At 48.4% G+C, this 12850-nt stretch overlaps 1 protein-coding gene across 1 annotated transcript; it reads right to left on the bottom strand.

The window, feature by feature from the left end:
- Nucleotides 1–746: 746 nt before the first annotated feature.
- On the bottom strand, nt 747–2580 carry LOC146855402 (uncharacterized). Its single transcript, XM_085650603.1, has 2 exons — nt 1755–2580; nt 747–1178 (listed from the first exon to the last, which is right to left on the bottom strand). The coding sequence occupies exons 1-2, from the start codon at nt 1942–1944 to the stop codon at nt 1051–1053; spliced, it is 318 nt and encodes a 105-aa protein (XP_085506729.1). The 5' UTR covers nt 1945–2580; the 3' UTR covers nt 747–1050.
- Between the last annotated feature and the right edge of the window lie 10270 nt (nt 2581–12850).

Consider the following 12850-nt stretch of genomic DNA (forward strand, 5'->3'; position numbering starts at 1 on the left):
CAGTGGAGTTTTGAAGCTGGAGCAGTACAGGGCCATGCAAACCCCACTTCACATTGTTGGCCTGTGTAGGGCCAGCCAGAGTCCATCAGGGAATGACAGGTACATCTGAAGAGGAGGAGCTCAGTCCACAGTCTGACAGCTGTGTCATTGGTGACCAAACAGAATATGGCAGTCCATGTAGAGGTCCAAGGTGAGTGTCGCAGAGCGCATCAGGGGACAGTGGAAGGGGATGATGCAGAGGGCAGAACCAAGCCGAAACAGGCCATAGGGCGGAGATGAAGGCTACTGCTTCCTTCTCACCACCAAGGCAGATTCATCCACATCTTCTTCCTCTGCTGTTTCATGTGCCTCACATGTGGGTGGTGGTGTTCTGTCTCCAGCACTGTGTGGCAGTAACACCTCAGGGGCCATAGGTGGAATGTGTGCCACACTGTGTGGCACTGTCAAATCAGGGGCCGGAGGTGGAATGTGTGCCACACTGTGTGGCAGTGATAAATCAGGGGCCGGAGATGTAGGTAGATGGTAGCAGCAGCATGCATCAGAGCCAGGTCTTGTGGCGCAATGCCATGAGGAGGGTCATTATGCCATTGAGGGACCCAGCTACCTCTCGCTGGTGTGCAGCAGTGGCTGCCGCTCTTTCCGCCCGCATCCGCTCCATGTTCTCCATGAGCCTCCGCATGAGTCTCAACTCCCGGGCGAGCTCGCTGGAGCCACTCTGACTAGACAGTCATTCTTGTCTCAGAGTCAGGACTCTGGCGATGTCAGCCATGGTTCATTGGAGGGCATGGAACGGACTGTGGCTGTCCGTTAGGGACTGTGAGTGGTCACTGATGGGACTTAGACACCCACGGATGGTGTCTGGTTTGGCTGCCATGCGGTCGAACCTCACCTGCACCTGTTCAGCCAGTTTCTCCTGGCACCCTAACGCACGGTGTTGGAAGGCCATGTGTTCATCGTGGGAGTCCTGGGAGGCAGACGTGGTGATGGGTGCTACCTGCTGTGTGTTCTGTGCAGGGGTGGGTTCTTCTTTTAGCAACTGGGCTTCCCTGCTCATGGAAGTGGGCTGCAGAGGCTCTCCACAAGCTGTTGGAGGGCGTCGGAGTCAGAGGTGTGGTGGTCCTCTTCGTCATCAGAGAAGAGAGGTTCGGACTGCTCTGCAGGAGGTGTTAGATTTCCCCCTGCAATGTGAAGGGGAGATGCAGTTTAACATTGTGTTCACATGTATGTTGACCCATTGTTCATGTTTACATTCAGACTGAATGACAGTGTACATTGTGACTGTTTGTGGGGAGCTGCCTATATGATGCGAGACAGTGGACATTTTGACAGCATCACAGATGTGTGTTTGTACCTGTACTTTGTGAACTCACTGTTCCCTGCAATGCCAAATGTGATTGGCCAGTTTCTATGCACATGCAGCACCAGTTGTGTCCTCTGTTCTGTTGTGGACGTGTTGTGGTTTGCACAACATCGTTGTTAATGTTGATGTGCCATGCATGTAATGTGTGTGTGCCGCATTTTGGGGGAGTCGCCCCTACAGCTCTGATTTGGCTGCTCCTTGGCACTTACATGAGGTGTGCCTCTGGCTTCTGTGCTTCTGGAGTGCTGGAATGATGCATGATTGGGTGCATTGGCCTCTTGGTGGGATTTGGGGGTCTGGGGCATGTTTTGTCCGCAGATGTGCTATGCTTATTTGTACATGAGTACCATTGTGCCCATCTCCCCCGTACCCCCAGTCCCTGGTCGTTACTCACCCTGTTGCTGTCGTTTCCGGTCATGTTGAGCAGTGTCCGGTCCCCCAACTCCTGCCACCGTCTCCCCATTGATGACTGTGGACACCATTTCCTCCATCTCGTCGAGCTCCTCCTGTGGCGCTGGACTCCCACCTCCAGTCTGCATTGCTGCTTTCCTGTTGTTTGCGTGTTTTTGCTTGGTTTTGCACATCCTTCCAGCGCCTCTTGACCTCTTCCATTGTCCTCTTCAGCACTCCAACTGCATTCACCTTGTCCACGATGGTCTGCCATATTCCATTTTTAGTTACTTGTGGCACATTGGAGGTAACAAACAGTAGTTGATGGTCTTCTATTACCTCTGATATCAGGATCCTGTTTTCCTGCGGACTGAACCGCTTCTTCCTACTCTTCTTGTCCTTTCCCTTCCCTGACCCCGAGGTCCTAGGCTGGTCCTCCGGGGGGCTTGTGGGGTTCTGGTTGTCCTCTGCACTTGCTCCGGCTACCTCCATTGTGCTTCGCTGTTGTTTGGCTTTTGTTTGTGTTTTTTGTTCCGATTTTTATGGTGCATTTTCCCGCATGACGCGTGGGATTTGCAGGTCTGTGGCTGGTTTTCGCTGATTTTTGCATCGCGATTGGCGTCATCGCTATTATTTTCATGTTCCTGTTTCGCTTTTTTGCGGCATGGCATTTATTTTAGTGCGTTAATTTGACTCGTTGTCGTGGGTCTATTGCCTGGTTCTATAGTGTTGAGAATACCACGTTAACACAGAGTTATTTTCTCGCGATAGACTGCGATGTGAAGAGTTGTGTTAAGCTAAATTTATGATGGTTATCACGCGTTCTTGAGAATATCCCACAAGTGTCCATTTTATCTGAAGAAAAAAAAAATACATAGGCCACATTACCTATGTACTCCATGACACATCACATAGAAACTGGCAAAAGCTAGGATATGAAAACCAGCACTCACAACATAGGGACTGACTGTCATGCCCCGGGATCCGGATCGATAGACGGTCCAGTATATAAGGACCTAAGACGCGTACGAACGCGCTTAGCGTTCTAGCTGGATGCCTGGTTTCCGTCCTCGCCTAGCTTGCCTGACTTCCGGATTGTACTTCCTGTTGCCGTTGTCGCGCTAGTCTGCGCCAAGCCTTCTCGGGTTCTGCCCGTGTGTTTTGTATCTCTCTGAAGAGACGTTACTGCCGTGATTCGCGAGCCTCTCTGTCATCTGGAGGCCCGCTTTTGCTCACAAAGCATACCGCGGCGATACGCGAGCCCCTCGACCATCTGGAGGCTCGCACCTGCTGAAATAGCATTGTTTGATTCCCGCCCATTGCGGCGGATTTCTGATATCCTACCTTCCCCCAGGGCTGTTGTGTCGTGGGGGGGGTGCTCACTCCTGGGTGGTGGTTGGGTGTAGACACAAGTATATCCCACGCACTGTGCCCTCGGTTCCCCTCACTAAGGATAAGAGATCCCAAACTCCTCTACGGATCCTTACGCTCCAGTTGCCCCATATCGTTAGTTGAGTCCGCACACTTCTTTCCCCTCCTTGCACCAGTTCAGCCACTCGCCTACCTTTCTTCAGTGGTGCTGGTCTCCCCTGGAAACAGAAGACCGACTTATCCATAGGGGACGCTAGCGTGGACCACGCCATAGTAACCAGAGTTCGTCTGAAGCACGGTAACAGCGCTGTGCGCTACTCTTGTTTTTCTTGCTCTTAGGGATTCAGCATTGGGTGGGTGAATATAATTATGATTGTTTTGTCTCTCTCCCTAGGAGTTATTCTATTCACACTACACCTATTCGTTATTACATTCCATGGGGACATAGAGGGACGCAGTTGTATATCTTCCTAGTGAGTAGAGGGCGATAAGAATTGTATATCATCGTTAATGTTCTAGGTAGACCCTTCACTGTATTGTTTGTCTTATAGGGTATACGAAGTGGATGTTGGTTTGCTCCACGCTTGCCCCCCTGTCCTTAGTCCCTTACAAGTTCAGTGGAGGTGACATCTCTTCTGCTAAACAAGACCCCCGTGGTATGTGGATTAGGGACTTGTCTCTGCCTAGGAAATGCGTAAGGTGATCTGTAGTATAAAATAGGATTTTCTGTTACAGCACGCACAGAGAAGAACCACGTCCTTGGTACCAACCAGCCACACTTCTGAAGTCACACCCTCCTTCCCTTGTTTTGTTACCCTGTTTTCCCCTGGCGTGCCATCCGGTTCTCTAGGGTTTGATAGAGACGGAAGGCCGTAGGGGAGGACGGAGACTTACTCTTCTGATTCCTGACGCTCCTGCAGAAGATCCTGCGAACCCTTACAGAACGCTAAGCCTAATAGTGTGTTCTGCCCGAGCGTCATGGACCTGGGAACAGTAACGTTGGCAGACGTAGCCAACATGATAGGCAATTTGCAGGCCGAAACTCAGGCCTTGGCGGCCAGAGTAGATACTCTACAGGGTCAACAGAGAGTGGCCTCTGTGGGAGAGAGAAGCACCAACCAACAACCCGTGATTCAAGTCACTACTCCCCAGTCCATTCCTCTAGCTCCACCTGAGCGTTTTGCAGGAGACGCGGCGAGATGTGCCGCTTTCCTCAGTCAATGCCAGTTGCACTTTTCATGCAAGGCGAACTGCTTTCCTACGGAGCAGTCCAGGGTAGCCTTTGCCATATCCTATTTGAGCGGGTCCGCAGCGGATTGGGCGATACCCCTGGTAGATAGAGACGACCCATTGTTATATAATTACGGAGCCTTTAGGAGGGAATTCCGTAAATTGTTCGATCGCCACATGTATACTCATGCGGCGGATACCGAGCTGTTGGCCTTGAAGCAAGGCAGTCATGAGTTGGTTCAATACATTACTTCATTTCAGAGATTAGTGGTGGAGGCCAATTGGCCAGAGGAAAAGCGTGGTACTCTCTTCTATCGAGGGTTGCGGGATGACATAAAGGACGCGTTATCCCAAATAGTAGATTTACCCGACTCTTGTTCTGACCTTATAGATCTGGTAGTCCAAATTGATCATAGGCTAAGAGAACGAAAACACGAACGAGGAAAGGGTGAACCTCGGTATGTCCTTTCCAAGGAGAAAAAGAGCGATGTACCCAAGTCTGTGGATGAGAGTGAGCCTATGCAAATAGGCATGGTGCGAGGCCCTTTGACACTCGAAGAGAGACAAAGAAGACGAGCAGAGAAACTCTGCATGTATTGTGGTAAGGCCGGCCATTTTGTAAGGGCCTGCCCGGTCAAGCCAAGCACTATCAACCGACAGGGAAACTAGAGGGTCCGGGGTCGTTTGAGACCAGGCTCCCGGGCATTACAGGTTATGCGGTCTCCCCTGTTGATCAGGACATAGCTTCCACCTCACACTTTTACGTCCCAGCTTATATCGCACATGAGCATCAGGGCCTTCATGTACGAATTATGATCGATTCTGGGGCTTCAGGGAATTATATGGATGTGGATTGGGCTAAGACCAATCTCATACCCTGTATAAGGAAAGACGTTATCAATAAGGTTACCGCTATTGATGGCAGACCTCTTAGCTCAGGGCCTGTAACACATCAAACGGAACAGCTACACATGAGTATTGAGCCCCATCATCAGGAAGACCTATTCTTCGATCTGATCCATTCCCCGCATATTCCTGTTTTATTAGGGATCCCATGGTTAAAGCTACACAATCCCATCATTGATTGGGAGAATTCCACCCTAACGTTCCGTTCTACCCAAGGGCAAGAAGCAGTGATAGCAGGTACTCTGGGACATAGTGCCTCAGAGACATTGGAACAGTTGTCCGAGTTACCCACATGCTACAATGATCTGAAGGCTGTCTTCGATCCACGAGAGGCAGAAATCCTACCCCCTCACAGAGCATATGACTGCCGTATAGACTTGGAGGCGGGAGCTAGAATTCCGTGCAGTCGAGTGTACTCGCTAACGGAAAAGGAAAACGTCTATCTAAGACAGTACCTGGACGACATGCTAGAAAAAGGTTTCATCAGATCCTCGCGTTCTCCGGCCTCTTCTTCCTTGTTTTTCATTCCCAAGCGGGAGGGGGGTTTAAGATGCTGCATTGATTATAGACGGCTTAATCAGGTTACCATAAAGAATCGCTACCCGTTGCCCCTCATTTCCTCCCTCCTTGACAAGGTGCGAGGCGCACAATACTTCACGAAACTAGACCTTCGTGGAGCCTACCATCTTGTGCGAGTCAAGGAGGGAGACGAATGGAAAACAGCCTTTTGCACCAAGTACGGGTTGTACGAGTATCTGGTTATGCCCTTTGGGCTTTGCAACGCTCCCGCAGCATTTCAATTTTTTATAAATGAAGTGCTGAGAGACATGCTGGAGGAGTTTGTAATAGCTTATATAGATGATCTCTTGATTTACTCGGTTTCCTTGTCTGATCATGTGTTGCATGTACGGAAGGTTTTAGAACGCCTCCATGACAACAGGTTGTATTGTAAACTAGAGAAGTGCACCTTTCACACGCAAGAAGTGCCCTTTCTCGGGTTTGTTGTGTCTCCATGGGGTCTGGCTATGGATTCCGGTAAAGTGAAGGCAGTTCTTTCTTGGCCGGCGCCCAATACTGTCAAGGAGTTACAGAGTTTTTTGGGTTTTGCCAATTTTTATAGAAGGTTCATCAAAGATTTTTCGGAATTGGCATCACCACTTACGGCTCTCTTGAGGAAGGGTGTCAGTTATACCTGGTCTAGGGAATCTGAAGACGCCTTTCGACGGTTGCGTTTAGCCTTCACCAGAGCCCCCGTTCTTCACCATCCGGATCCTGCCTTACCCTTTGTTGTGGAGGTCGATGCTTCGCAAGTGGCTGTAGGGGGGATTCTCAGTCAAACAGACCCCGTGAGCGGCCTAACCCACGCTGTGGCCTATTTTTCACATAAGTTCACCCCAGCAGAATACAACTACGCTGTGGGTGAAAAAGAGCTTCTTGCGATCAAAAAGGCCTTCGAGGAATGGCGTCAGTATTTATTGGGGGCGAGGCATCAAACAACGGTCCTAACGGATCACCGTAACCTCCAATATTTGAAGTCCGCCAAGGCCTTGTCTATGCGACAATTACGTTGGTCGCAATTCTTTTGCGAATACGATTTTTGTATTCACTACCGTCCGGGACGGAAAAATGGGAAGGCGGATACATTGTCTCGCCTAGGTTTTCATCAACCAGATCTGCCCATTGACACCCCGACCATTGTTCCCAGTGCGGCTCTTGTAGGGGGGATACTTACTGAAGAGAGGTTTCTCGCCAAGGTTCGGCAACACCAGAGGTCATCAGGGATGAAGGACATCGTAGGAACTCAAGAAACTACCATTCAAGACGGATGTGTATGTGTACAAGGGGGTGTGGTCTTGCCCACTGAGGAACTGCAACACCAGGTATTGGATTGGTACCATTCACATTCCTTGGCAGGCCATCCAGGGATCAAAAAGACCACACAAGCAATACGTGAGAGATTCTGGTGGCCAAGCATGCTGAAAGACATAGTGGGGTACATCAAAACGTGCCATATATGTGCCCAAGCTAAAATCTCCCGCCAAAACCCTGTGGGTTTGCTCTTGCCTCTCCCTGTTCCTCCTGGACCCTGGCATACCGTGTCCCTTGATTTCATTGTGGAGCTGCCCATGACCCAAACTCAGCATAATACCTTGCTAGTGGTGGTGGACATGTTTTCTAAAACCGCTCATTTTGTCCCCTTGCGTGGGTTACCTACTGCCAGTGAACTTGCGTCAGTGTTTCTACGTGAGATCGTCAGGCTCCATGGGTGTCCTTCTGTTTTAATATCTGATAGGGGGGCCCAGTTTGTAGCACGATTCTGGAGGGGTTTATGTTCGTTACTTGGGATAGACGTCAGGTTGTCCTCGAGTCATCACCCGCAGTCAGATGGGCAGACCGAAAGGGTCAATCAATGTTTTGAGCAATACGTAAGAACTCAGGCTTTACAGGATCCAGGGGAATGGGATGAATGGGTGTGGGTAGCAGAAATTGCTTACAACAACAACCCCCATTCCTCGACTGGCTACTCACCATTCTATTGTGCTAATGGGTTTCATCCCAAGTTGTTACCCACAGGGGTTTCCCCGGACGACCCTACCCCATCGGCTAATGAGCTTCTATCTCGTCTACAGGACATACAGAGGAACGCTCAAGTGAACCTAGACGCAGCAAAAACAAGATATAAGGAAGGGGCCGATCAACATCGACGATTAGAACCCATTTATGAACCAGGGGATAAGGTGTGGCTTTCCACTAAACATCTGGCACTTCGTGGTCCACGCAAGTTCAACCCTACTTATATAGGCCCGTACACGGTACACAGTGTGATAAACCCAGTGGCCTTGAAATTGGAACTGCCTGCTTCTATGAAGATACACCCCGTGTTCCATGTGTCCTTGGTAAAGCCCGTTGAACCTGGTACCCGACTCCCACGACGTCCGGCTCCGGTCTCTCTTTCAGATGACTCTGAGTATGAGGTGGGATCCATCATAGATTCCCGTGTGGTGCGGAATACCCTCCAATATCTCATACATTGGAAGGGATACGGAGTTGAGGAACGTACGTGGGAACCGGTTTCTAATGTGCACGCCCCTCGTCTGGTTCGCCTGTTTCATTTGAAGTATCCCAACAAGCCCAAAGTGGGGGGGGACCGCTGTGGGGGGAGTGTGCTGTCATGCCCCGGGATCCGGATCGATAGACGGTCCAGTATATAAGGACCTAAGACGCGTACGAACGCGCTTAGCGTTCTAGCTGGATGCCTGGTTTCCGTCCTCGCCTAGCTTGCCTGACTTCCGGATTGTACTTCCTGTTGCCGTTGTCGCGCTAGTCTGCGCCAAGCCTTCTCGGGTTCTGCCCGTGTGTTTTGTATCTCTCTGAAGAGACGTTACTGCCGTGATTCGCGAGCCTCTCTGTCATCTGGAGGCCCGCTTTTGCTCACAAAGCATACCGCGGCGATACGCGAGCCCCTCGACCATCTGGAGGCTCGCACCTGCTGAAATAGCATTGTTTGATTCCCGCCCATTGCGGCGGATTTCTGATATCCTACCTTCCCCCAGGGCTGTTGTGTCGTGGGGGGGGTGCTCACTCCTGGGTGGTGGTTGGGTGTAGACACAAGTATATCCCACGCACTGTGCCCTCGGTTCCCCTCACTAAGGATAAGAGATCCCAAACTCCTCTACGGATCCTTACGCTCCAGTTGCCCCATATCGTTAGTTGAGTCCGCACACTTCTTTCCCCTCCTTGCACCAGTTCAGCCACTCGCCTACCTTTCTTCAGTGGTGCTGGTCTCCCCTGGAAACAGAAGACCGACTTATCCATAGGGGACGCTAGCGTGGACCACGCCATAGTAACCAGAGTTCGTCTGAAGCACGGTAACAGCGCTGTGCGCTACTCTTGTTTTTCTTGCTCTTAGGGATTCAGCATTGGGTGGGTGAATATAATTATGATTGTTTTGTCTCTCTCCCTAGGAGTTATTCTATTCACACTACACCTATTCGTTATTACATTCCATGGGGACATAGAGGGACGCAGTTGTATATCTTCCTAGTGAGTAGAGGGCGATAAGAATTGTATATCATCGTTAATGTTCTAGGTAGACCCTTCACTGTATTGTTTGTCTTATAGGGTATACGAAGTGGATGTTGGTTTGCTCCACGCTTGCCCCCCTGTCCTTAGTCCCTTACAAGTTCAGTGGAGGTGACATCTCTTCTGCTAAACAAGACCCCCGTGGTATGTGGATTAGGGACTTGTCTCTGCCTAGGAAATGCGTAAGGTGATCTGTAGTATAAAATAGGATTTTCTGTTACAGCACGCACAGAGAAGAACCACGTCCTTGGTACCAACCAGCCACACTTCTGAAGTCACACCCTCCTTCCCTTGTTTTGTTACCCTGTTTTCCCCTGGCGTGCCATCCGGTTCTCTAGGGTTTGATAGAGACGGAAGGCCGTAGGGGAGGACGGAGACTTACTCTTCTGATTCCTGACGCTCCTGCAGAAGATCCTGCGAACCCTTACACTGACAACCCTCCTTCGTCTCATGATCCTCGAATAACCTCTGACTCCACGATTTTCAAGGGAGGATTTTTAATCTACAATTCATACATTGTAACGACAGGCTTCTGGCAGCCCTCTTTTTACTGTTTCAGCTCAACCTGCGAGATATATTTTGAAAACCACCCTCAATCTACAGTGGAATCGTTTTTGATGAGGCCTGCAACTATCTCGACTGCTCATGATTACTTAATGTTTCCTAACACATGTTACACATCGATGCACACAAGTCAACTCACCACGCTCAAACATATTTGCATTCTAACAGGCTAACTCGGGTTCTTAATTGATACCATCTCCTTTCAGAAGTGCGGCTATCCGCATCGGACTTGCATAGATTGTCCAAATGATTTAGTACGCAGCAGCCCTAAAGAATTTAATATACAGCAGAACAACAAACATAATCTGACAAACCTTACTTTTTCAACTTTTAATGAAGTCTTCCATCAAAACCCTTCATGAGTGATTCACTTCCCAGGGGCTACTGACAACAGGAAGCAGGGCTGTCCATTCAAATTAAAAACAAATTCTGATTGGAACATTTTCTACCATGCATTTCCTGTATTTATGAACCCTGGGACAGGAATTCTGGGAAATGTAGCATCTCAAACCACTAATGGTTACAATTCAATAAGCAATGGAAAAACTATATTGTGTGTAAGATTCCCCATTTTATACCAGCAGATATTGAATCCCTGACATTTCATTGAGTCCATTAGACACAGTATTAAAATGAAATATTAGGTAAGCCTGTTGTTGATTAAATTTTACAACGATATTGCCTCCTCGAGGGTCGGATTTTATAATTGTGAGTACTGTAAATTGTAGATCTGATTCTGTGTGCTGGTTTTCGATAAAATGTCTCACAAGTGTGGCAGCTATCACTTTATGTCTTATAAGCGATTTATGCTGAGTAATCCTTTGGCGGATCTCTTGATTAGTTTTGACGATGTACAATTGTTCACAGGAACACTTCACTGTATATACAACATTTTTAGTTTTGCAATTAGAGAATGTTTTATGAGTCCATTTAACACTGTTATGCTGTAACAACGCACCTTCAAGAGTCTGATGACAACAAACATGTGCCACATTTGAATTGTCCCTCCAATTGCGATAGATCCCAGAGTGTTTTCTAGCTACTTTTCATTGAGACCGGAGGTGTGTAAGCATGTATTATTTGACTTCCAATGGTCTGTTCATTTTTTAAAGCAAATAGTGGCTTAACAAATGATTTCTCCACTTTTTCGATTAAATGCCAGTTCTGTCTGATAATTTGTTTGAAATGGTTAGTCTTAAAACAGAATGTGGATGCACACACCATACGTTATAATGTGGTCTTCTTCGATTTCTTTTCTAAGAGGGTCCCCCTCAGGGTCCACCATGCACGTTTCATAGTATTTTTCAAGAAGAGAAATTCATGACATTTTGTATTGGACTTCTGTCTGTGACTAAAAACAAAAGTATTTATATGATTTTTGAAAATACATGGTGATCACTTTTATTGAGTATAGTGGTTATGAAAAATTTAGGTTGTGAAAAGGATTAGACAGTTTCGGCATGTTATGTTTGTACAGGTTCAAGGTGGCTCAGCCTTACTGACTTTAAGAGCCCTACCCCTTTTTGTTATAACTTTTAGAAAGCTGGCATTTTCCTGTCCTAACCATTCGGTCCCTGCCCTTAGTGTATTCCTCCCAGACAGTATCACAAAGGAGGACTAGGTGCTGGCAGCGAGGGCCAAGTCTTGCAGGATAAATGGGGGAACTGTCACCTACCACACTTGCACTTCAATGTGGTTGACTTAGCACAAAAATAGTGCACTTCACACTAGCCTATTGTACCCCCAGACAGCCTGAGACCTGGGCAGGGAGGCAGGAAATTCCAGGCCCCTCTGTAGGGGGAAACTACAGAAGCTTCTCCCACTTGGGTACAAGGTATTATACGGAAATGCTCTGACACACAAGTCAGGGCAATCCTGGACCTGTGAATACTACAGAAAAAGGACTGCCCTGCTACCTTGCTGCTTGAGGCCTGCCCTTTGGTCTGAGAAGGAAGACAGGACTTTGACCCTTCAACCTAAGCTGAAGTGACTCCAATGGTCAGCTGACTGACCTATTCTGAGCTACAGGGAAAAAACAAGCTCCAGAGGTCCCTCTGCAACTTCCCAGTTGACCTGCTGCACCTGGACCTTCCACTGGACATGCCGAGCCCCGCTGGCTTCTGCTGGAATTAGTCCCTGATCCCCAAGAGGTACCCCTCATTTCCTGGACCATTGGTGTGGCATCAGTTAAGCTCCTCCTAAAAGAAAAGGAGAAATCCTGAGGTTTTAGACTCTTCACGACCAAGAATGGGCCAATTCCTGGCAAGATTTTTCCATCCATGCCGACTGGCAATGCTAAGTTCTTGTGCTACAGAGACCTCTAGTGACAACCGACATTGCAAGTTCTCCACTTCGTGCTGTAGCATCGACAGCCCACGTTGACCGCTAATGTGAATCTGCAGCAACGACAGTCTGCAATGCCCGAAAGGATGTTCACACTGTAGTGATGATCGTTCGCGATCACCCGCTTGCTCTCCGTGTTACAGCTATGACCATCTGTGACACTTTTCCTGCTCCTCGCGGCCTTCTCCATTGCGAATGAAACACTTCAATTTGGACTTTAGAAGGAAACATTTTCAGTGGGACTGTTGGACTTGTCCCTCTCTGTAGGGACTCTGTGCATGTTACCACTGCTAACCATGTCCAAAGTGATTGTGCTCAATCTCTAAACATGATCAAATTTGCTTAAACATGACTGACATATTTCATTTATTTATAAGTCCATTGTTTAGTGGTATACCGTATAACCAGGGCCTGTAATTTAAATGCTTCTAGTGGGCTTGCAGCACTTATTGTGCCACCCACTTAAGTAACCGTTTAAAACATATTCCAGGCCTCCCATGGCAGCCTAAATGTAGTTTTAATCTGCCAATTTAACTCAGCAAAATAAACCACTTTACAAGTCGTAAATTCTCCTTTTACTACATATAGTCACCGCAAAGGTAG

The sequence above is a fragment of the Triturus cristatus genome, chromosome 4_1 (genome assembly GCF_964204655.1).
Source record: "Triturus cristatus chromosome 4_1, aTriCri1.1, whole genome shotgun sequence".
NCBI classification, from domain to species: Eukaryota; Metazoa; Chordata; class Amphibia; order Caudata; family Salamandridae; genus Triturus; species Triturus cristatus.